A 25362-nucleotide genomic window follows, 5' to 3' on the forward strand; every position below is an offset into this window, starting at 1 on the left:
CACACACACACACACACTATTGTGTTACCCAAAATAAGCTTTCAAAACTCTATAAAGAGAATCTCAAACTGGTTCATAGGATAGGCTGGGAGGGAGAGCCAGCAAGCAGGCCTTTCTTGAGCTACATTAGTTTCTCAGTTTTCAGCTGATCTGGCTGAGGCGGCTGCCCCAGGCACACTAGACTACTGCTCAGTCTGTGCGCTCTGCCTAAGTGACCCATAGCATGGAGCTTAGCTCTGAACTCAGCAGCACGGCCACTGCCCACTTCACACATGGTGCATGGTGAGGGAGCAGGCAGGCCAGAAGCCACAAAGTTGAGATTCCTGAGAAAGCACAGCCTCGTCTTTCACGCCTGCTGTGCGGTTAGCTCACTCTGCCCCTGCCCCGCGGCTGTGGGAGGCCCCTGTTCTTTCATCTTGGCAGCTGGTTTAGTCCTGACACCAGGTTCTCCCACAGCTAAGCAAGAAACAGTTTTTCTCCAAACTCTTGTTTTTTCACTGACACAACTGGTTCATAAACTGACCAACTATATTAGCATTGGGTACTAACTCCAATCTGTGGCTTTATTTTTTTTCCCCAATGCTGGGGATTGAAGAAAGGGTTTTGCAAGCAAACACTCTACCACTGAGCTCTATCCCAGCCCCAGCTTAAATTCTGACCCTGCCAGTAGGTTGCAGTAACAAAAGAAAAACCAGGACAGAAAGTGTGTCACCAGCCACTTATCACTTTAATTCTTTGGGCACACACCCTATTTGCCACCGAAGGAGCTATGACAGCAAGGCTGACAGCACTGATTCGACACATTATTTGCATCATATGAGGAAAACCCTGGGTTATCAGGGTCACTGGCTACCTCCCAGAGCTGCCTTGTCTGCTGTCAAAGAGAACCACTGTGTGACAAGGGAGAGACGGGGAGAGAAGTACAGGGCAAAGTAAGCTTGCAAGTGTGTCTAAAAACGAGGAATTTGTGCAAAATCCACAATCTGCTTCAGGATGACAGGGGACGGGTGAGTTCTGTAATTTCCACAAGTTATAGACATTGGAGCCTGAGGTCGCACCTCTCAGGGTAGAGCAACCCCACGCGTCCAGACTGGCCTCGGGAGAAATGGGACCACAGACAACTATCAGCGCTCAAGAACAAGAATGGTCAAAGCCACGATGTGACAGGAGGGGTTGGTGTGGGGTGGTGTCCTTATTTGAAACTTATAGGTGGGCAGCAAAAGAGCGTGAGGGCGAGGCCCGGGCCCAGTGCCTCGCCTTCACGGAACCTCCTGACGGTGCAGGATTGAGCTAGTACATGTCTTATTCCTAATGTGGCGTGAAAGATGGCAGTTCTGTTTGGTTCTCATCACTTCATTTAACCTCTTCAGAGTTCCCAGCATAGGTGAAGTCTCTGTGCCGAGTCAAACCGCTACTGGCAGTGCACAGCAACTTCCTGGCCCAGCATGTTTCCTTGTCCTTGTCCCTTAAGTCTGGTAGTCTGCACTGAGGGACATTGTCAATGCAATGATGAATGTTGGAAAGCATTTTCTGTAGACATTTCCTTCCGAAGTCCAACAGTGCAGATGGCCGGCGAGGCTCGGAAGGAAGCTGCCACAGTCCAGCAGGAGTCTCGACTTTGTTAGCTGAGGACACAGGAAGATCATCTATGTCCTCCTCAGGGTTTTTGTTTTTTGTTTTTATAATCAAAGGAGGAATATCCACGGGTTCTAACTGCAGAAATGCTAGATATAAAACTGATGGAACGCAAGTTGGTCCATAAAGGGCTGCACAAGATAATCTGTGGCAAAGTAGAAAACAAGCCCAAAGGTGATGGAGATGGGGAGAGCTGGCAATGCTTTCTTGAAAATGGCGAGGAGCAGTAAGGTAAGGCACAGACCCTGTGGAGACAGAGGCATGCTCAGACTGTCAGCACGTCACACAGCTACAAGCGCTAGGGTCAGGAATACTCTTCTTGAGGCTCATGTTTACAACAACATTTCATGAAATCTAGTCATGATTTGAAAAAAAGAAGCTTCTGGAACTGGGCCTGATGGCAACATATCAGCTAATCAGGAGGCTGAGGCAGGATTACCTGACCTGGACAATGCAGTAAAAGTGAGCTCAAGAGAAAGGGGATTGAGAGGGGAGAGACAATGGAGCCCGGGGCCTGGTGCATGCTAAGTGTGATCCTCTACAAAAATGTAGCTGCTGCTTTTTTTTGTTCATTTATATACGGAGCCCAGACTGGCCTCAAACTCTACATCCTCCTGTCTCCTCATAAGTGTGCACCGATGCCTGGATTAAACAGGAAAAAAAATTTTTTGAGACCATCTCATATAACCTAGGCTGGCCTCAAATCTTCCATATAGCTACGGATGGCCTTGAACTTGTGGTCCTTCTCCCACTATCTCCATAGTGCTTGCTTGTGCCACTGTGCCTGCTTATGTGGCTGCGGGCTGAGTGCAAGGCTTTGTACATGCCAGGCAGGCACTCTAGCAACTGAACTGTATACCCCAACTCCAAGCAGTAAGAATATTTCACACGCTACTACTTTTTTTGGTTGGTTTTTTTGGGTTTTTTGAGACAGGGTTTCTTTGTGTAGCTTGGTTGGTCTGGACTCTCTTTGTAGACCAGGCTGGCCTCGAACTGACAATGATCCATCTGCTCTGCCTCCCCAGTGCTGGGATTAAAGGCGTGCGCCACCACGTCTGGCCTCATATGCTACTATTAAGTCAGGTATTTGGTTTTGAGACAGGATCTCACTATGTAGCCTAGAATTTAACCAGGCTGGCCTTGACCTCAGAGATCCACCTACCTTTGCCTGCAGAATGCCAGGATTAAAATGTGAACACCAACACATTTAGCTTTCTAAGTCAGTTTTGAAAGGCACAGGTATAAGCAAGATAGGACTACGCACTGGGCTAGCCTCTCTCACTCCACACCTGCGGTCCTGAAGCAACCCGCTGCAGGCTGCACATCGGATGTGAAACCTCTGAACACTCTATGACTCCACTCATAAACCAGCAGAGTCCTTCCTGAGTCCCGTGCTGCTGGCCTCTCAAAGTCCATCTGTCTGTCCTTCCTTCCTGTCTTTATGTTTTTTAAAAAAAAAAGTATGACTGCTCTATCAGCATGTACACCTGCACACCAGATGAGGGCATTAAGAGGGTATAGATAGTTGTGAGCCACCATGTGGTTGCTAGGAATTGAACCCAGGACCCCTGGAAGACAGTGCTCTTAACCACTGAGCCATCTCTCCAGGCCCTATTTTGTTATTTTTTGAGAGGATTTCTCTGTGTAGCCTTGGCTGTCCTGGACTCACTTTGTAGACCAGGCTGGCCTCAAACTCACAGTGATCTGCCTGTCACTGCCTCCTGAGTGCTGGGATTAAAGGCACGCACCACCACCTGGCTCAAAGTAGTTTTTAATCAGAAGTACTCACAATTTTATGGCAAACTTTTAAGACCTACTCAAAACTAATTAATGATGCTATCTCAGGGCAGGACAAAGATGAACACAGGACTGAGACCAAGAGCTAGTGTGGGAAGAGAGCACAGCAGGTACACGATGCTCCAGGCCGTTTAGACTTAGCAATACACTTCCTCACAGACACGACACAGCTAGCTGGCAGCATCGGGCAACCTGACTGTGTGGCCAGAGTGGAGAGCTACTTGGGCAGGGTCTAATCACCTGGTTTCAAAAAGCTTCTCAAGGGATTGGAACTCTTAGCCTACCTGGAGTCAAGAGGAACTTGTGAGGACCGGAAGATAGCTTGGCAAGCAAAAGCCACCCAAGCCTGACAACTGGATCCTCAGAGCCACGTAAAAAGCTGGATGCAGTGAGCGCTCACCTGTAACCCTCACGTCCCTATGGAGATGTGGGAAGCTGGCTTGGCATGCAGTGGCAAAAACAAGAGGGGTCCTGCCTCAGGTAGAAGGGAAGACTCAGCTCCCAAAGAGTTGTTCTCTGTCACATGCTTGCCACCGCGTGTGACACAAGAGAACCACCACTACACAGGTGTGCAGAAGCAGTGCTCTGACCTATTTTGCTAGCACATACTTACGATTAATATGGCTACAAAGCAGGCTATGGTTGTGTTCCAGTCTCCACTGGCGGTTGCAGAGGCCTTACCAACCAGAACACTGTAGAAAATGAAATCTCCCAATCCAAGCTTTACTCCCCCTAAAAAAAGAAAGATAAAAGATGTAAGGAAGTCTGTCATTCTTTCCTATGCTTTTTTTTTTTAGACAGGGTCTTGTTATATAGCCCAGGCTGGCCTTGAACTTGTGAACCTCCTGCCTCATCCTCTCAGGCCCCAGGACTCCCGTGCCACCACACCCGCTGCTGTGATTTCATAATTCATGCATGGTGGCATGAGCCCTGAGCTGAGCTCCTCAGCAGGGTGAGCAGGAGGATTGGCTTAAGACTAGGAGTTTGAGGCCTGCCTGGACAACTCAGTGAGATTCTGCCTAAAATAACCAAAGCCAAATGAATGAAAAACACAGTTCCATACTGAATGAGAGGTCACTATGATAGATACAATTCAGGTCTCAGAAAGATTGTTTTCTTTACTTTCTGAGATTCTGTATAACTCTGAAGTCTCAGGAGATGCTGCCGTTCATCTCAATACCACAGAAGGTTAACTAACGACAACATGTCTGACTTCTCTCAACACCTAGCTTACACCCAGAACTTACCACTGAACTGTTACAGGGCCTTGTATGCCTTGTATGCAGCGCGACTGAGGTCCAACTTGTGAAATCCTCCGTAAGGTGTGAAAGCTCAGAGTAAATAACTGTCATCACAATCCACACCAGAGGCCAGTGAGGCACCCAGTGTCACTACCCCTGTTGAAACTGGCAGTAACCACAAGGTGATTTTCTTTTCTTTCTTTCTTTGTTTCTTTTTAAAAAATTTTTTTGAGACGGTCTTATCTTACAATGTAGCTCTGGCTGGTCTGGAACTCACAGAGACCCACATGCCTCTGCCTCCCAAGTGCTGGGATTAAAGTCGCCACTGTTTTGGTTTTGTTCCCTCACTTTCTATTTCTATGAATTTGCCTTTCCTGGAGTTTCATATACATAATCATATAATATGATGCCTTTAGTGACTGATTACATTCTGACCTTTAGAAAGTTGTCTTGGAGCCGGGCGTGGTGGCACATGCCTTTAATCCCAGCACTTGGGAGGCAGAGGCAGGCAGATCAATGTGAGTTCAAGGCCAACCTGACAGCCAAGGCTACACAGAAAAACCCTGTCTCGAAAATCCAAAATAAAATAAAATAAAATAAAAAAATTTTAAAATGAAAGTTGTCTTGGAGCCAGGGAGATGGCTCAGTGGGTAAAGTGCTTGCAGCACAAGCATGGGGACTTGAGTTTTGATCTCCAGCACCCCTGGAAGCTGGACATAGTGCACATCTGTAATCCAAGCACTGGAGACAGTGCACATCTGTAACCCCAGCACTAGACACAGTGCACATCTGTAATCCCAGCACTAGACACAGTGCACATCTGTAATCCCAGCACTGGACATAGTGCACATCTGTAATCCCAGCACTGGACATAGTGCACATCTGTAACCCCAGCACTGGACATAGTGCACATCTGTAACCCCAGCACTGGACATACTGCACATCTGTAACCCCAGCACTGGACATAGTGCACATCTGTAATCCCAGCACTAGGGGAGTGAATGAGGGAAAAGACAGAGACAGATGGATCCTAGGAGCATGCTTACCAGCCAGCCCAGTTACCATGGCCAGCTAGCTCCTGATTCAGTGAGAGATTCTGTCGCCGCCATCATCATCATCATCATCATCATCACAACAACAACAACAACAACAACAACAACAACACTGCAGCTACCAAAAAAACAGCAGCTGAGAAGTTTGCTGCTGCATAAAGTACTGAAATCTGTTTCATCTACAGAGCAAACAGAGACAGCCTATCTTAATAAAAACCTGATCAAAGATACAGGGAGAGACAAACGGTGACTGACAAACAAGAAAGACACCTAACACTGACCTCTAGGCTTCATTATCACTCACCTAGGCAAACACATCTGCAAACACATAATGCATACCCTCCCATACAAACACACAAGAAAAGTTCTGGAAGATATGTGTGTGCCCTTTAGAAACAGAACTCTAGAGTAAACAGACTTTGTAAGCAGCTTTATCTGCTTACACTCTTAATTCACCATACTCTCTCTCTTTTGTGTGTATGTATTAAAAGACGGGGAGCTGGGGGGGGTGTGCTATGTGTGCGCAAGGTGTACAGAGGCCAAAGGTTGATACCCAGTGTCTTCTTCAATCATTCTTTATCTTAGCTTTGGAGACAAGGTATCAGCTGGAGCTTGGAATGGTCAGCAAGCCCCAGGGACTGTCCTGCCTCTACCTCCCCAGCGCTGGAGTCACATGTGTATAAGGCTGTGCTGACCTTGTTCTGTTTTTAAAAGATGTATTTATTTATTTATTTAATATATATATATATATGAGTGCTCTATCTGCACATACACCCGCAGGTCAGAAGAGGGCACCAGATCTCACTATAGATGGCTGTGAGCCACCATGTAGTTGCTGGGAATTGAACTCAGGACCTCTGGAAAGGCAGTGTTCTTAATCGCTGAGCCATCTCTCCAACCCTTGTTTTGTTTTTTTAATGTGAGTGTTGGAGACTAAACTTAGGTCCTCATACTTGTGTGGAAAACCCCTGAATAAGCTATTTCCCCAGAACAACTCAATGTACTCTCAAGAGATGAAATTTAAAGAAAGCTATGGCATGGCAGCCGGGTGTGGTAGTGCCTGCCTATAGTCTCAGCGCTAAGGGAGAGAAGACAGATCTTTGTGAGTTCAAGGCCAGCCCAGTCTACAAAGTGAGTCCAGGCCAGCCAAAGCTATACAGAGAAACCCTGTCTCAAAAATCCAGTAAGAAAAGTCAGCCATCACTGCAGATGGAGAGGTGACACACATACTTTCCTCTGGGTCTTCACTAGTCAGGATGCTGCCAGAAAGCTCCTGGACAGCAGCTCTTGACTCAGGAGTGGAGCGATGAGGCCCCAGGTGGCTGTCCCTTTGGGCTTCCCATTCCTCACTGAAGCCACCATCATCGTTGCCAGTGTCACTGTCCTGTGTCTCCTGTTCCGCTCCTTTAAGAGAGAAGGAGGCAGTTAGAGCAAATACTCAGATTCACTTCTTCCGTATTCCAGAGGGCAGAGCTGGTTAAGGCAAGCACAGCAATTCCGCCGTTCTTTTTCTCAATATAAGTTCTACAACTGAGGAACTGTGACTTGGCGCTGTCTATAAGTGTTGACATTTCCCCATTTCCTTCCTCTTTTTAAGGAAGGAAGAAATGGCTTCCGCCTTCTTGCATGCAGTCTGGATATAATACCCAGCACTGCAACTATCAGGACCACAAGGAGACGAGGGCTGCAGACAACCAGTAACGTCAAAGATGGCAGAGCAGGAAATGGTAAAGGCCCTGCGCCCTTGTGAACACCAGCAAGAAACGTGGTCCTCAGTACTCTATCCCCGAGCTCAGGAAGCACTGGGCATACACCTAGTGGCCAGTCAGCACTGCTGAAAGAGAATCTTAACATACCAAAACTACACTCACACTTGTAGAACAACCAGTGTACGGCTAGTTGTACATAAATGTGACACAAGCTAAGAGTCCCCAGAGAGGAGGGAACCCCAAGTGAGAAAATGTCCCACCGATCAAGCTGGAACTGTAGGCAAGCCTATAGGGCATTTTCTTAATTAGTGATTGATGAGGAAGGCCTAGCCATTGTGGGTGGGGACATCTCCGAGTTGTATAAGAAAGCAGGCTGAGCAAGCCAGTAAGCAGCCCCCTCCACGGCCTCAGCTCAGCTCCTGCCTCTAGGTTCCCGCCCTGTTTGAGTTCCTGTCCTGTCCTGTCTCAGTGATGAACACTGCTGTGGAAGAGTAAGCCTAACAAACCCTTTCCTCCCCTTTGGTCCTGGTGTTTTTCACAACAACAGAGACCCTGATTAAGACATACAATCGCCATTTTTTTCTTTAGCTTGATATGATACCAAAACTTGGGTCTGGAGAGATGGCTCTTCCAGAGGACTTGGGTTTAGTTACCAGCACGCAAATGGTGGCTGACAACCACCCATAAATCCATAGGCTCTGATGCCCTCTGCAGGTACCAGGCATGCTTGTGCACACATATACATGCAGGCAAAACACTCACACACATAAAGTTTATATATATAGAGAGAGATATAGATATCTTCCTCTCTCTCTCTCTCTCTCTCTCTCTCTCTCTACACACACACACACACACACACACACACACACACACACACACACACACACACACTTTTCTTTTAAATCAGGCTTGTAGCAACCATTTCCACATCCTCTCCTGTCCTTGGTCTGGTCCAGGTCAAGTGTCATCTTGTTCTGCTGCCTCACGCTCTGTAGAACTGAGACCTGCCAGCTTTAAGCCTCAGAGCTGAGTTCCCAGCACCACGTATCCTCTTGCCACGCCCCAGATGCAGGTCTCTTGCTCTGTAACCTAAACAGCAACTCAACCAAGGCCCACTGTTCTCTTCGAAATTTCAATGTTTTTCTTTTTCAACTTCCTAAGGTTTCTCTTTTAAAGAAGATTCCCTCTGCTTTCCTTTCACACCACACTGCCCTTCTTTGTGACACAGCTTCTGGTGGACATTTTCCTTACTGTCTTCTGGAGTGGCCACAGTCCTTGGTCGTCACCACTATCCAGCCCACTTAGATACTGCCCTTCTCAGTGTAAGCATCACCACACCTCCCATCAAATGTTTTCAGGTACGGGGGACAAACGGTCCCACCTTCCTGCCTACCCTTCTGGGGACAGGATCTCCACACAGTTAAGCCTGGCCCTGAATCACAATCCTCTTGCCTCCACCTCTAGAGATTACAGACATTCTGAGGTTCTCGTTTTTTATATATTTAGAGGGTGAGGGAGAGAGCTTAATTTAAAAAAAAAAAAAACCTTAAAACAACAACAACAAAAAGCAAACAAACAAAAAACCCCAAACCACATCAATGGCAGCATCTTGGCCCAGTGTGGACAGGTGGCTTGGGGACTTCCAGCTCCTTGAGTGGCCCTATGTGCCTGTGCTGGGGATGGCCAGTGTCCCCAGGAGAGTCTCTGTCACTATCTTTCATTGTCTCACTTCCCCTACATCCAGGGCTTCTCAAATGGCAGGCAAGTACTCTGGCCCTGTGCTCTAGCAAAGAGAGTGTGACCAAAGAGAAGGTTGAAATTACTGCTTTGTAACCAAATATTTATCTACAAATGGCAAAAAGCCTGTACAACTAGGACATTACAAATGAGTGTCACCTACTTTGTGTGTTATACTTGGGGTTTTTGGGTACCCTTCTTTGGGCTTCTGGGTCTCCTTCAGCCATATTCACCAACCACACCATTGTTGCTGTTGAGAAAGACAAAGCTGCAGGTGAGTTCTCAAAGCCCAGAACACTGCCCTAGCAAGCAAGAGGCCATTATTTCTCTACGGAAACCTCTGGTCTTTGTGATGCTGTCTCAAGTGCTAAACAATCAGAAGTAAATGAGGATTAAAAATGTTGAAAGACTCCAGGTTAAGAAACCAGTGGAAACCTGAATGCACTGAGGCTGGAGATGTGGAATATGGGTTAGGAGCCATGGATGCACTGCTGCTCTTTCAGGGGACCAGGATTTGATTCCCAGAGCCCACATGGTGGCTCAGAACCATCCAGAAATCCAGTTCCAGGGATCCAGCGCTCTCCTGTGACTTCTGACCTCCACGGGAACCTTCAAACTGAAGGCCCTGACACAGTGGCTCCAGCATACTTACAGGAATAGATGAGGGCAGGAAAGAGAGTCTCATTCCTCTCCTGAGCCGTCTCGACCAGCATACGAAGTGGACCTTTGGGGCACAAAACAGCCACCAAATCTAGAAACAGAGAGAGAGAGAGAGAGAGAGAGAGAGAGAGAGAGAGAGAGAGAGAGAGAGAGAGAGAAAGACACCCAGTAAAATATACTGACTAAAATGTGTAAATGAAAATATGCAGGGAGGACTTAACTGAGGAGACAGGCCTAATGTATTACAAAAATATGTTGGGTGACTGAAAATGCCTACAGTTAAGCAAGTAAGAGAAAGAGCAACCCAAACAGAACCCACAAAAGATCTGTGCAAATTACACTTTGGCCTTACTGCTGTGTGCTCAGTCTACTGTGTGATTACTGGGGTCTAGACACAAGTCTTTCAGCTTGAAGGAAACAGGCAGAGACAGAAAGACACTACTGTTCTAGAGCAGCTCTGTGACAAGCAGAAACAGGAGGGAGGGAGTTATTTTTTTTTTAATGTCACCTATACATTACACATAGACACTTTTTTCAAAATATCGAACTTTTCTTTTTTCTTTTCTTTCTTTCTTTTTTTTTTTTTTTTTTTAGTTTTTCGAGACAGGGCTTTTCTGTGTAGCCCTGGCTGTCCTGGACTCGCTTTGTAGGCCAGGCTGGCCTCGAACTCACAGAGATCCACCTGCGTCCGCCTCCCGAGTGCTGAGATTAAAGGTGTGCGCCACCACAGCCCAGCCCAAAATATCGAACTTTTCAAAATATCAAGAACAGAGTGGAGCAGAGAGAACAGCCTTTCTTCAAAGATAGTACAGAACAGTAGTGTGCTGTGGTGGCTCACACGCACAGCATGTGAGGCCCACTCAACCCCAGCACCACAAAGCAAGTGTGCAGCATTAAGGAACTTGCACTAAGAGGGCAACAAATTTAAATAAAATGGTTGCTCTGTTCATGACAAAGTTTAATATTTCTTCAGTTTTCAGTCAAATAGAGTACTTCACAAATATTTCAGTGTCTGGACACATGTGGCGCTAAAAAGTGGCCTCTGTTACACAATAGCAGCTCAGAGAAGAAGCAGTATGCCTAATGATGCCTGATTCTGACACCGTGGTCTTCCATGAACTACAATTTTTCTTACATTTTCTGTGTTATAGGGATCCAGAAGATAACCTCAAACATTTAAGAACACAAAGAGGTATAGCTGATGTTGTAAAGGGTGACCTGACCCTGCCATCACTGTCACTCATGGCCTTCAAATGGCCGCGCCTCCACAGAACAGTGAGACCTGGACAGCAGTCCCCCTTTCACCACTGCCCTTTATATTTGTTCAAACGAGAAAAGGGAAATTTTCTGTACTTGCAATTAATGAGATCTTCAGCTGGTTAAAGCTGCCACATCCTGTAACTATTTTGGTTTTATGACATGTTTCCCCTTATAGAATCTTGGAATGAATAGATTCAGTTATTTTTAGGGCAATTAAAAGGAATGAAAATTAATTTACTCAAAAGGTCTCAGAATACTTCCGACAAAACATCTTAAGACTTTGTAGGAAACAGAGTTGAGAGTCCCGCTGTAAATGTGGCACACAGCTCTTCCCAATTCAGGAAACAGAAAGCTCTGAGGAGGGCTCCCCGGTGCTGAGAGCAGAGGAAACAGAAAGCTCTGAGGAGGGCTCCCCTGTGCTGAGAGCAGAGGGTTGAGGCTCAGGGAGAGAATGACATGGGCTTAGAATTCAGAGTCTCAGTCAAGCCACGTGACCAGGCAAGTAATTGCCCTCTGCAAACTACAAGCGTCTTTGCAGCAGCAGCAACAGCAACAACCTCTGATAGCTAGCACTGGCTTTACAGGATTTTTTCCCCGTCTGAGACAGGGTTTCTGTTTAGCCTTGGTTGGTCTGGACTCTCTTTGTAGACCAGGCTGGCCTCGATCAGCCAGCTCTGCCTCTGCTGGGATTAAAGGCGTGCGCCACCATGCCCGGCCCAGAGGATGGGATTCAAATTACATTATCCCAGTGCTTGCTTGCATGCGTGTATGTGTACAGGCAGCTTGCAGGAATTGGTTCCTTCCTATCATGATGTGGCCCCTGGGTTCCTCAGGTTGCCAGGTTTGCTGGTTAAGTGCCTTTACCAGCTGAGCTATCTCACTAGCCCAAAGCTGGCCTAGTCTCAGCTGCGCAGGGACAGCAATAAGATGAGGCTTGGGGAGTATGGTTTTCCTAACTCTGACTAGTTGCTCAAGTATACAACAGAACCATTCAGTTCCAGTCCCACAGGCTTTTCTCCGTCAATTAAAGGGAGATGACGGTTCAGTTGCATGTCACCACGTACTTCAGCATCTGAACAGGGGTGAAGGAGCATGCTCTTTAAGATGGTCACTGCCTACAAGGGATCTCTTTTTAGCTTTCATGTGGGGCAAGAGCCGGAGAATAAAGCCAGCGCCCTGTGACTCATGGCTGGAGTAGTACTGCCACTTCTCAGGGCCCATGTCACAGCAGTTGTTAAAAAGTATGTTTACAATTTTTTAAATTTAATTTTTTGTTTTGTTTTGTTTTGTTTTTTCGAGACAGGCTTTCTCTGTGTAGCCCTGGCTATCCTGGAACTTTCTCTGTAGATCAGAATGGCCTTGAACTCACAGATGTCTGCCTGCCTCTGCCTTCTGCACACTGGAATTAAAGGTGTGCGCCACCATTGCCTGGCTGAGGTAACAGGCTTTTATTGAGGACTTCTATGCAGCTATGAGCGCTATGCCAGGTCTCTCTGTAGACTTAGCTTCACACACAGTAAGCAGGCAGGCACTGGGCTCACAGAGGTACACCTCATTGTCAGAACGTCTTTCCACACAGGCTCTCCAAACATCGCCTGGGCCAACTTTTAATTCTTCTGCCTTCATCTCCCAGGTGGACATCGCTACCCCTCAACACTTTACCACTTATTTAATTAATTTGTTTTGTTTTGTTTTTGAAAAGGGGTTTGAATGGCCCAAGCTGGGCTCAGGCTTACTTTTATTAGCCGTGGATAAGCTTGAAGCTCCTGGTCCTCCTGCCTCTACCTCCCAAGTGCTGAGCTCATGAGTGTGCACACCACATCAGGACAAATTTAATATTTAAAGGGTGATCCCACAGAAGTTGCTTGTTGATTTTAATCTTAAAAAGATAAACTGGGGAGGGGCTACAAGGGGGCTCAGTGTTTAAGAGCACTGGCTGCTCTTCTAGAGGACTGGGGTTCAATTCTTAGGACCCACATGGCAGCACAACTGGATATAAGTCCAGTCCCAGAAAACACGACACCCTTCTCCAGCCTCTGCAGGCACGAGGCCCGCATGTAGTGTGCAGACATACCTACAGGCAAAACACCCATACACACAAAATAAACATTTGAAAGAAAAGAAATGAATTGGGCAGCGAGATGTTCAAGTAACGGTGCCTGCCAATCTGAGTCACTCAATCCCCAGGACCCACATGAAGAGGAGGAGCACCGACTCCCGAAGGAGTTGTCTGACCTCTACACCCACGCAGGACACGTGCCCTTCCCTACAAAATAACACATTTTAAAAAAATGAACTGAACATTTACATGTGTTAGGCATTTTGCTAGCACCTCTCAGTATATATTTAAATCACTGAACTCTTACTACTCTAGAGACTTCCTAGACGGAAATCAAAACTTCTGGTAATGGACGTTATTTTGCTGCTTTGTTCACTGTGGTCTGGGGCCTAGAGCCACGGCTTCACATGCTAAAAGAAGGAGTTCTGAATCTGAGTCTTCTGACCAGCAAACTATGGTTCCTCCCACCAACCCAGCTCAGAGTTAAAACTGGAAGTTGTAATAAACATTTTACAAGTCCTCACTTGTAGGGCTGGAGATGGCGCTCATGCACTGCACTTATCTGGCACCAACTAGGTCCAGGGACAAGCCTTAGCCCTGTACGAGGGAAAAACACTGAAGAGCTGCGGAAAGTAGCCATTAAGACTTTCCTTTAATCAAGACAACTGGAAGAGGAAGGAAAACACACCAGTGAGTATTTCTGTGATGAACAAAGTGTCAGTCTTGAGTTTTACCATATACTGAAATCACAGCCAAGATGAGCCATGCGGTCCACTCAGGGAGGTACTTGATAAATACCAGGGCCATGAGGGCACTGATCATAATGAGATACGCCTGCTGCAGTCGAAGTGGGCCTTTCCAGTGAATGGCAATCATCCCAACCACACCAAAATTCCAGATCAGGAGTGCAACTGTGATGTAATCCATAGCAACATTGTAGGTCTTAAACACTTCCCTGAAAAAAGTTAAATGAGGATTTGAAGTGACTTCTGTGCAATAAATCTCATGAACACATTGTTTACAACTAAAATTATGCAATATTAACTATTCAAATCCCATTATTATGTTTCCTTATGGACTATGCTGTAGTTATTTATGGAACATTGTTTTTCTTTCTCTTTTCTTTTTCCTTTTTTTTTTTTTTTTTCAAGACAGGGTTTCTGTGTAGCCCTGGCTGTTCTGAAGTAGCGTTGTAGACTAGGCTGGCCTCCAAATCACAGAGATCCGCCTGCCTCTACTTCCTGAGTGCTGGGATTAAAGGCGTCTACCACCACCACTTGGCTAACATCTTTTTCTTAAATTAAAAAAAAAATCACAAGCCGGGCGTGGTGGCGCACGCCTTTAATCCCAGCACTCGGGAGGCAGAGGCAGGCGGATCGCTGTGAGTTCGAGGCCAGCCTGGTCTACAAAGTGAGTCCAGGACAGCCAAGACTACACAGAGAGACCCTGTCTTGAAAAACAAAAAACAAAACAACAACAACAAAAAAATCACATTTTCCTCAAGTAGAACTTATTTCCCAAGGTACTACATTATTCATATTAATGATAAATAGTATCACAGGTCATACCTGTAAAAATAAAAACTAAAACTGAAAAAAAGTAAATCATATTATCCACAATAGCATAATGTATTTTATGAAACCTAGTTTAGAGTATCTGAAATTAGGGGAAAAAAAGGACCAATTAAGTTTCAAGCTTTATAGAGGAAACATAAATGACATTATTTCCTTCCCACTTTTTTGTTTGTTTTGTTTTGAGACAGAGTTTCTCTGTGTAGCCTTGGCTGTCCTGAACTCACTGTATAAATCAGTCTGGTCTCGAACTCACAGAGAGCCACCTCCAAATGCTGGGATTAAAGATGTGTGCCACTACCGCCCAGCTGATACTATTTTCATAATGAAATTTAAGGTGTCCATTATAAAACACAACCCCACAGATGAGAACAATGTTTAAGAATAGAACTGGAGATTTATCTATTCATCCTTAAAAGGATGGTAGGACTTACAAAACAGGGTTTCTCTGTGTAGCCCTGGCTGTCCTGGACTCTCCTTGTAGACCAGGCTGGTCTCTGAACTCACAGAGATCCACCTACCTCTGCCTCCCGAGTGCTGGGACTAAAGATGTGTGCCACTGCGCCAGCATAAAATGCCTTTTATTTATAGTGCCTGTGTGGTGCTGGATGGCACACAAGGCCTCATGCACACTGATTTACACTCCTAGCCCACTGCTTAGCACTCAGTATGAGCGTGCCTATAAAGGCACATGTAGAGGCCAGAAGTTGACACTTGCCTTACTGTTTGAGAAACCATCTCTCAATGAACTTGATGCCTGTTACTTTGGCTAGCTTGGCTGGTCAGCAAGGCCCTGGATCGTCTGCCCCTGTCTTCCATTACTAGGGTTATAGGAGCTTGCCACTGCACCCAGCTTCTATGTGGGCTCTGGGTATCCAAACTCAGGCCCTCATGCTCGACCAGCAAACACTGCCACCTGACCCACTTCCTCAGACTCCATTTAACTTTTTTTTTAATTAAAATTTTTTTTTACGCGCTTAATTTTTTTACATGAAGAAAAATATTATTTTAACTTCTGGAGAACAAAATCTATCATCTAAGAGATTGTAACTATGGTTGACACCCTAAGCAGCACAAACTATGGGCCATGGGGACTATCCAGGAAGATGACTTTTCTCCTATTTTGAAATTGTAAAATAAAGCAATGTTGAAATTTCTGATGAGGTTGCAATGGTATATTATACTAAGCATTTCAGGTATCCTAAAATAAAACTAACCTCAACTCTTAGTTTATATGCATTTTCATACATGCATATAAAGATGTAAACAGGCCTCCCTCCCCTGTGTCTCACAGTCCTCCTCTAGGGAAAAAATGCTACCTTACCCATCTTATGGTATCCTTCCACGGAGTCTACCTAGGCTGTACTTCTTTTTTTGTTCTACACAGGGTTGGAGACAGGCTTGCCCTCAATCAGTAACAAAGGACGGCCTTGAACTTCTGATCCTCTTGTCTGTATGCCAGGGTTATGTAATGTTAGGGATGGAACCCATGGCTTTATGCACTCTAAGCAAGCATTCTCCCAACTCAGCGACATCCCCAGCCCCACAAATAGATGTGTTCTTATTAGATACAAATGGCAGTCTATTACACACAGTTTTTTGGTTTGTTTGGGGTTTTTGTTTTGTTTTGTTTTGTTGAGATAGGGTTTCTCTGTGTAGCCCTGGCTGTCCTGAACTCACTTTGTAGACCAGGCTGGCCTCGAACTCACAAAGATCCACCTGCCTCTGCCTCCTTGAGTGCTGGGATTACAGGCGTGCGCCACCACACTACACACAGTTCTATGACAGGCTTTTTCTTTTTAACTGTTTAAAATTTACTTTATGTGTATGTGTGTTTTGTCTGCATATATGTATATATGCTGGTATCAAGGAAGTTGGAAGAGGACTGTGGATCCCCAGAAATGGGTTACAGATGTCTGTGAGCCCCCACCATGTGGATGCTGGGGACCAAACCCAGGTCCTCTGCAGAACAGCCAGTGCTATTAACTGCTGAGCTACATCTCAGCTCCAGGGGTGAGTCCTGACAGTTCTACTCACTGCAAGCAGGAAACAAGAAAATCCCTACCTATGCACTGCTGAGTACTCATGGTACGGATGACTACTATGACGCCTGATGACTGGAATTCGACTCCCAGGATCCATGGGGTGAAAAACAACTGGCTCCCTCAAGTTGTCCTCTGACTACAATATGTATACTGTGGCACACCGTCCCAGCCTTATATGAGTGTGTGTGTGTGTGTGTGTGTGTGTGTGTGTGTGTGTGTGTGTGTGTGTGTATGTAGGAATGTATGTATGTATATAACCTCTCTATTTGGCCACGATGGCTTAATGGGTAAATGCACTTGCCTGGCAAGCTTGACTACCTGAGTTTGATCCAAGGAACCCAGGGTGGAAGGAGAAAATGGATTCCTAAAGTGGCAGGTGGATCACTGTGAGTTCGAAGCTAGACTGGTCTACAAAGTGAGTCCAGCATAGCCAAGGCCACAGAGAGAAGCCCTGTCTTAAAAAACAAAACAAAGGTTGTTCTCTGACCTTCATAAGGGTGCATGCACTCACACACACACACACACACACATAATAATATACAATAATATACCAATAATAATAAATTAAATGAAAGATACTATCCCTATGAATACTAACTCATCTTTTATATACCAGTTAAGACATAGTATGTGGAAAAAGTGATTTCTTAAATAATAATTCATTAACAAGGTACATGGCTCTAAGGGCAGTGATGGATGTCAGAGTTAGTAAATAGAAAGACTCCCCCCCCCTGCAAAAAAAAGTATATTACTTACCCCAAGTAAATGAATGAAAAAAAGAACAGCAACAACAGAGATGAAACAATAAGCCAGGCATGGATGACCTAGAAAAGAGACAATTCAAATATGACCAACAGATTCCATAGTTCCCAAAGAAGGAGGCTCTGAACACCAGGAACAGGGCCTACGGCATGTGCTAATGCTACGCTTGCCTTTCCTTTGCTGTGCCTGGGATGGAGCCTGTGGCCTCACACATGCTGGCCACTGCTGTACTCCTAGGTCCTGTGGCGTGCCCATGTTCTACCTTCTGCTTGGTTTTTGAGGCAGGGTCTCTCTGTGTAGCCTTGGCTGTCCTGGAACTTGCTCTGTAGACCAGGCTGGCCTCAAACTAAGAGATCCGCCTGCCTCTGCCTCCTGAGTGCTAGATTAAAGGAGTGTGCCACTACTTACTAGCTTCTATGTTCTACTTTTTTGTTGTTGTTATTGTTGTTGTTTGGTTTTCTGAGACAGAGATTTTCTCTGTAGCCCTGGCTGTCCTGGACTCCCTCTGTAGATCAGGCTGCTCTTGAACTCAGAGATCCACTTGCCTCTGCCTCCCTGAGAGCTGAGATTACAGGAATGTGCCACTCGCGTGCTTTCATGATCTACTTTTTTTTTAAAAAATTATTTATTTTCATCTTATGTGAATTGGTGTCTTGCCTGCATGTATGTCTGAATGAGGTTGCCAGATACCCAGGAACTACAGAGAGTTGTAAGTTGCCAAGTGGGTGCTGGGAATTGAACCCGTGTCCTCTGAAATAACAGCCAGTGTTCTTAACTGCTGAGTAATTTCTCCAGCCCCCATGTTCTCCTTTTACATGGGAGAACAAATGGGGTTTTGGGATCAGTGAGTAGTTATAATGAAATCTTGGGTGCTAGTCAGGGTCTAAAACAGAAAGCCATAAAGACATATATAAATACACATTTAGAAATAGCTAACATTTTTAATAGCTAACATATTTTTAAAAGTTATTTTCTAAAATAAGTAAAAGATATCAATTGGCATTCACTTGCCAAAAATCAAAAAAGAAAACCCAACAGATATTAAAGATAATTTCTATTATTTCCCCTGTCATAATTAGAAAAAAAAGATGAACAAAAAGGAGTAATAAAGGGACTGGAAAGATGGCTTAGTCATTAAGAGCATGTGCTCCTCTTCCTGAGAACCCAAACTACGTTTCCAGTACCCACCCTGGACAGCTTCTTAGGAGATCTGAAACTTCTGACCTCCATGGGCACCTGCACTCATGTGCAGACACCGACACAGACATGCAAACGTATGTTAACATATATGTTAATAAAGCCATTTAAAATTTCCTGCTTATATACATTCTTGGAATTCTTTAAATTTTTTGACACAAAGTAGCAAGTTATGCTGGGTTATAACTCACGGTAGAGTGCTTGTTTGGCAGGCAGGAGAGCCCTGGGTTCAATTTCCAGTATGGCAGGATTTTTTATTTTTTTTAAGACAGGGTTTCTCTGTGTAGCTTTGGCTATTCTGAACTCACTTTGTAGACCAGGCTGACCTGGAACTCACATCAATCCACCTGCTTCTGCCTCCCAAGTGCTGGGATTAAAGGCCTGTGCCACCACATCCAGCCAGGAGTTTTTTTAAAAAGTAAAAATTACCCACAGAATTTAGAAAACATAAAAATACTAAAATTACGATTTCTTTTCACACAATTTTTATCTATCAACGTCAACATGTATGAAAGCCTTTTAACAAGATTCAAACCAATAGTATACAACTTTCTATGTATGCTTTCTCTCCCTCTTGAACTCAAGAGATCTGCCGGTGTCTGCCTCCCTGAGTGCTGGGATTAAAGGTGTGCACCACCACGCTCGGCCTGTATTTATGCTTTTCATGCTTTAAAAAACAATCTGGTTTGGGTAGGGGGTCTGGATCTGACTATGTAGCCCGATAGCCAGGCTGGCCACAAACTAAAAATCCTCCTTCCTCAACCTGGGCATTATAGGGACACCACCGCCCTTCATCTTATTACAGACACATTCACATGTAACACCAAATACTTTTTGAAACATGATTTAAAAATAATATTCCGGGGCTGGAGAGATGGCTCAGTGGTTAAGAGCACTGTCTGCTCTTCCAAAGGACCGGGGTTCAATTCCCAGCACCCACATGGCAGCTCATAACTGTCTATAACTCCAAGATCTGACACTTTCACACCAATGCACATAGATTAAAACTAAATAAAATATTTAAAAAAAAATAATATTCCACTCATATGTATGAATCTACAATTTAACCTTTTCCTACATATGAAATCTGTACTGTTTATATCTGTATATATTTGATATTTCTCTATCATCATGCAATTATTATTTCTATTAACATGAATGTCCTGGTATATATGTTTTTCTTTCTGAATTTTCAATTCTTTCACAGAAACTAATTTTAAAATTTAATTACTTAAAGTTAGTTAAAGTGTACACAGTTTTCCTTATTACTTAACTATTAATATACACTAACTAATAATAGTTATTTCACAAAAAGGTCTGGATCTTTACCCACCAATGTGTCAAAAATGTTAATCTGATATTTTGTATTTTCATTACTGAGGAAACACAGATGCACACAGTCACACATAGTCAACACACATACACACACACACACACACACACACACACACACACACACACACACACACACACCCCTATCTGTTTATTAGCTACCCACACTCCCCTCCTAATTTCTCTGTTTAGGATTTCTGACTTAGGATGCTGACTCCATTCTTCACATTGTAATTGCGTGTAATAAGGCTGTAAGGTTTTCCTCTTTTGATTGGTCACCTCTGATTGTCAAAGCCTTTCCTGATGACTAAGCAGCTCCCCTACTCCAGACCATCAATGACAACCCAGCCTCACCTTCTCTTAAAGGCCCAGAGTTAGGCACCCCTCCCACTATGAGGAGCTCTGCTCTGCTCCTAGCAGGGAGAACTTTCTAAACCTAAGCTACCCAGCCTGGAAATCGTACTTTAAAGTTACATGCAGTTCTTCTGTCACAGAAGATGTGTCATGATCAACTGCCTTTTCTGTGTCTAGCCCTGTAAGGTTTGTTTTTTTAATTTTTTTTCTTTCTTCTTCTTGCAGACATTGTACAGTCAAACAACTGATCGGAGAAATCCTCAGGGTTTATTTCCAAACAGGTCCCAGCAAGCTTCTGAATGTCTGGCTCAAAAGCTCGTTCTACTTCATACTAGACGCCAAAGTAAACAGCATTCTTGTGTAGAATTGGCTGTATTTCCTAACACTGGTACATTAAAAAATGAGTAGCACCAAGGAACAAGCACAGAAATAGAGCTGGATACAAACACTCCAGACATTTTCAAACTTAGCATAATAAAAAGATGTTCAGAACCGGCCCAAATATATGAAGATCAGTACTAAGGACAAAATTAGCATATTCCATGCGTCTCTCCACTGAATGCAACTACACCTCAGCAGCTGGGCACTGCATGCCGAGGCGGGCAGCTGGGAAGGTGGAGGAGCGCCAGTGCAGCCACACCTCCACTGCAGCCGCACCTCCACTGCAGCCGCACCTCCACTGCAGCCCCACCTCCACTGCAGCTGCACCTCCACTGCAGCCCCACCTCCACTGCAGCCCCACCTCCACTGCAGCCCCACCTCCACTGCAGCCGCACCTCCACTGCAGCCCCACCTCCACTGCAGCCCCACCTCCACTGCAGCCCCACCTCCACTGCAGCCCCACCTCCACTGCAGCCCCACCTCCACTGCAGCCCCACCTCCACTGCTGCACCTCGCCTCCCCTTCTGCTTACTTCCAAACACTAGCAAGACAATGGGAGCCCCAGGAGCCCCTTTTCCTGTTCTCTTAAGCCCAGCCACCAGCCAGCCCTGAGGTAGCAGAGAGGTGGCTGGAGCCCTGCATTACAGAGAACGGAATCTTCACTCAGATGGGAGCCACAGCATCAGGGACTGACCTCCCAAGTCTTGGCCCTGACACCAGGAAAACAGTCTCAGTGTCTAGGTGGGGGAACAAAAAGAACAGCCCCAGGAAACCAGAAGTCACCTCTGGAAGCCTTTCATGAGCTACCGGGATTGGCTCCCAGGAAGCATGTTAGCCATGACTCTCTTTCTTTTTAAGAACTTATTTTATGTGTATGGGTGTGTGATATGGCAGAGGCCAGAAGAGGGTGTCAGAGTCCCTTGAACTAGAGTTAAAGACAGTTGTGAGCTTCAATATGGGTGTTGGGAATTGAACTCGGGTCTTCTAGAAGAGCAGCCAGTGCTCTTAACTGCTGAGCAGTCTCTCCAGTCTCTGTTTTTTGTTGTTGTTTTTGAAATAGAGTTTCACTATGAAACTCACCTGGCCTGAACTCTCTGTGTAGATTGGGCTAGCATGCACATGTGTGCACGCTCGCACACACTGCACATGCATACACATATACAAATAGTAATAAAAATACCTAAAATTTTATTACGTATTCATTTTGTGTCTGTGTGTTTTGCCTGAATGTATAACTATGCATCATGTATGCTCCTGGTGCCTCCAGAAGCCAGAGGACATCTGATCCCCTGGGACCAGAGTTATGAATGGTTGTGAGCCTCTATGTGGGTACTAGGAAATAAGCCTGGGTCCTCTGCAAGTGCTCTTTTGCACTGGGTGCTCTGCAAGTGCCATTTTCCCAGCCCCATTGAAAGTTTTGTGTTTTGTTTTTTCTTTTAATATTTATTTATTATCTATACATTGTTTGGCCTGCATGTACCCCTGCATACCAGAAGAGGGCACCAGATTTCACTATAGATCGTTGTGAGCCACCATGTGGTTCCTGGGAATTGAACTCAGGACCTCGGAAAGAGCAGGTGGCGCCCTTAACCTCTGAGCCATCTCTCCAGCTTCCCATTGAAAGTTTCAAAATAAAGTGTCCAAGATACAACCCAAATTACTCAGAAAAAAACTCAGTTTGTATTAAAAAAGACTCAACAAACACAAGGTAGCTCACAATCATCAGCAACTCCAGTTTTGGGGATCCAACACCCTCTTCTGGCCCCCTAACTAAGACATCAGGCATACATGTGGTGTACATATACACATAAAATTAATAAATCTAAACAGAAAACAATGACAAAAAAAAGAATTTTGCACACTAAGAGTTAAAAACTTATAGGTAATATAATTTTTACTCCAGAAAAAAATTTAAGTATAGCATTTTACCCTAAGGAAATACCTGAAAAAGTTCTATACATAAAGACATTACGTTTTATCGCAGTAAGTAGAAACAACGTCCAGCAGGAAACTTAGAAGACATAAATTATACTCACTGAACCAACTATTACATTAGCCACAGAAATACTTCCTGAGCATTTTTGCCAAAGTAAATGTTTAGAAAGGGCACACGAGCCAGGTGGTGACACACACTTTCAATCCCAGCACTTGGGAGGCAGAGGCAGGTGGATCTCTGTGAGTTTGAGGTCAGCCTGGTCTACAGAGGTGATTCTAAGATATCTGAGCACAAAGAAAACCTGGCTCAAAAACAAACAAAACAATAACAACAAAACCCACAGAAAAATCTAGGAGGAAATAATGTAGCCTGCAATTTCTGCAGAGTCACATTTATTATTCCTATTGCTTGAAAACGACTGTAGAAATGCATGACTTGTAATGATTTGTTGATTTTCTGAGGTTTGAATCTGAAGCATGTGCTAGGTGCTGAAATTCAGGAGGCAGCGTGAACTTAGAGAGAGAAAAGAGGAGGAAGGAGAGGCTGGAGGCGGGGCCTGCGTCTTTGCGGCAGCTGCTTCCTGTGCTCAGTGCCCCCGGCACCAAGGGAGACCACACAAGTGATGCTGGCAGTTCTCGAGTGAGGTGGCCAGTCACTAAGGAGCTCAGCACCAGCATTTGAAGGCGGCTTTGTGGGACACCTAAGTCCTATAGAGCTATTTTTCAGTAACATACACAAAGTCTTTGGAATGCCAGAGGCACACTATAAATCAAAATATTGAAACCACATGGACTTACATGAAAATACTTGTTTCCCGTTTATGTCTTTTGGTACTTTTACCATGTTTCAGGATGAAAGGAAAAATTAACTAAAAATTGGGTCCAAAATATAAGACACTTTCTTCTTTACTAGACCAAGTCAAGTACATAACAAGACGAGACGGCTGAGGAGGCTCAGAATGTGAATGCAAGTGCTTGTAAGCTTGAACACGCGATGTCTAGAATGCAAGTAAAGATGGAAGGAGAAAACCCACTCCATAAAGCTGTCCTCTCAACCGCACATGTACACTCTGGCAAGCACAGGCCTGCACGCTCACACACACACTCACTCTCACACACACTGTTTACATACATACATACATACATACCCTCTCTCACACACACAGCCTCTCTCCTTTACACACACTCACTCTCCCCCTCACACACATGACAACAACACAGTTGTAAGGAGAAGAGACAAGAAGCAGGCCTACCTTGTAGCACCTGTATTTATAGAGGACCACTAGGAGGATGGTCATAACAACGATGACGCTGATCATGATGGCAGCATTCAGAATCGAGTGCAGGGCTCTTTGGCCTACAGTGTCCGTATCTTCTGTGAATGGAGTATAGATTCTAAGGGGGTAAGAAGAAGAAACAGCGCACACAAGTGTTAACGGGTATCTCAAACCATGTGCTCCTTTAAAACTGGAATTAACTGTGAGGTCTTTGGCTTACTAAGTGCTTTAGAACAGACCTTTCGCAGCTAATCGGTCAACTAGGAATTTTTCATTTGGTTGGTTAGTTTTTTTCCAGATAGAATCTAGTAAGTAACCCCTGACTGGCGTGAACGCATCACATAGCCAGGGCAGCACTTGAGCATGTCATCTTCTGGCCTCTGCGTTCTAAGTGTGAAGCTTACAGGTCTGTACCACCCTGGCTCTAACTAATGATTTTTAAAAATATACACACATATACTATTATTTTAAATTGTGTGTGCATGTGTATAGATGTCCATGAAGGGCAGAGGCATCCAGTGCCTGGGGCTGGAACTGAAAGTGGTTATGAGCTAGATGTGAGTATTATGAGCCAAACTCAGGACACCTACAAGAGTGGTGCACCCTCCTAACTGAGGAGCTACCTACCCACCCACTAGCTAATACTTTTTTTTTTTTTTTTTTTTTTTTTTTTGGTTTTTCAAGACAGGGTCTTTCTGTGTAGCCTTGGATGTCCTGGACTCACTTTGTAGACCAGGCTGGCCTTGAACTCACATCGATCCACCTGCCTCTGCCTCCCGAGTGCTGGGATTAAAGGCGTGCGCCACCACGCCCGGCTCACTAGCTAATACTTTTTAACCTAAGAAAAATAGCTATGCTTTAAAATGACTTCTTCAAAGAGAAAGGAAACAGCTCAACTATGGAGCGATGAGCTCACAGATGAGCCAGGCACTGGCGCCATCTAGTGGACGCTTAGTACTGAAACAAGGATCTTTAGATTCTGCAACATTTTAAACTACCTAGGCTGATTGTTATTAGGAGGTGACAGGGTTTGAATAGTCTTTTATCTGTAGGGTGACTATAATTGGAGTTGTCTTCTCATTTTTCATTTACATAAAAATACCTTTACTCCAGGGGCCAAGGCTTCCAGCCCAATGACTTTCTTTCTGCCCTTTATAGCAGATGTGGCCATGAGACTGTGTAATGGCCAAAGGACTTTGAATAAGCTATAAAGGCAGTTTCTGAAGGGAGTGCCCTCGGCTAAGTGATGCCTACACTCTCTTCTTAACTTCCTCCTGCTGTTGAGGCTCTAGCCTGGGCCCTACAGGAACCTGAGCAGAAGCTGAAGAAAGGAGCCCATGTGCTTCCTGAATAACGAC

At 44.9% G+C, this 25362-nt stretch overlaps 1 protein-coding gene across 2 annotated transcripts in view; it reads right to left on the reverse strand.

Moving 5' to 3' along the window:
• Positions 1 to 708: 708 nt before the first annotated feature.
• The window catches only part of PSEN1 (presenilin 1), a 59521-nt gene continuing 34867 nt past the window's right edge, over positions 709 to 25362 (reverse strand). For both annotated transcript variants that reach the window (XM_084792117.1, XM_084792118.1), the window contains exons 5-12: positions 23981 to 24122; positions 17523 to 17590; positions 13885 to 14105; positions 9824 to 9922; positions 9335 to 9421; positions 6956 to 7129; positions 4046 to 4164; positions 709 to 1880 (exon numbers count right to left, since the gene is read on the reverse strand). In XM_084792117.1, coding sequence (XP_084648243.1) covers positions 1725 to 1880; positions 4046 to 4164; positions 6956 to 7129; positions 9335 to 9421; positions 9824 to 9922; positions 13885 to 14105; positions 17523 to 17590; positions 23981 to 24122 — 1066 coding nt within the window. In that variant the 3' untranslated portion in view covers positions 709 to 1724. The remainder of the gene's footprint in view (positions 1881 to 4045; positions 4165 to 6955; positions 7130 to 9334; positions 9422 to 9823; positions 9923 to 13884; positions 14106 to 17522; positions 17591 to 23980; positions 24123 to 25362) is intronic.

Source organism: Acomys minous, assembly GCF_964271855.1.
Source record: "Acomys minous genome assembly, chromosome: 8".
Classification (NCBI taxonomy): domain Eukaryota; kingdom Metazoa; phylum Chordata; class Mammalia; order Rodentia; family Muridae; genus Acomys; species Acomys minous.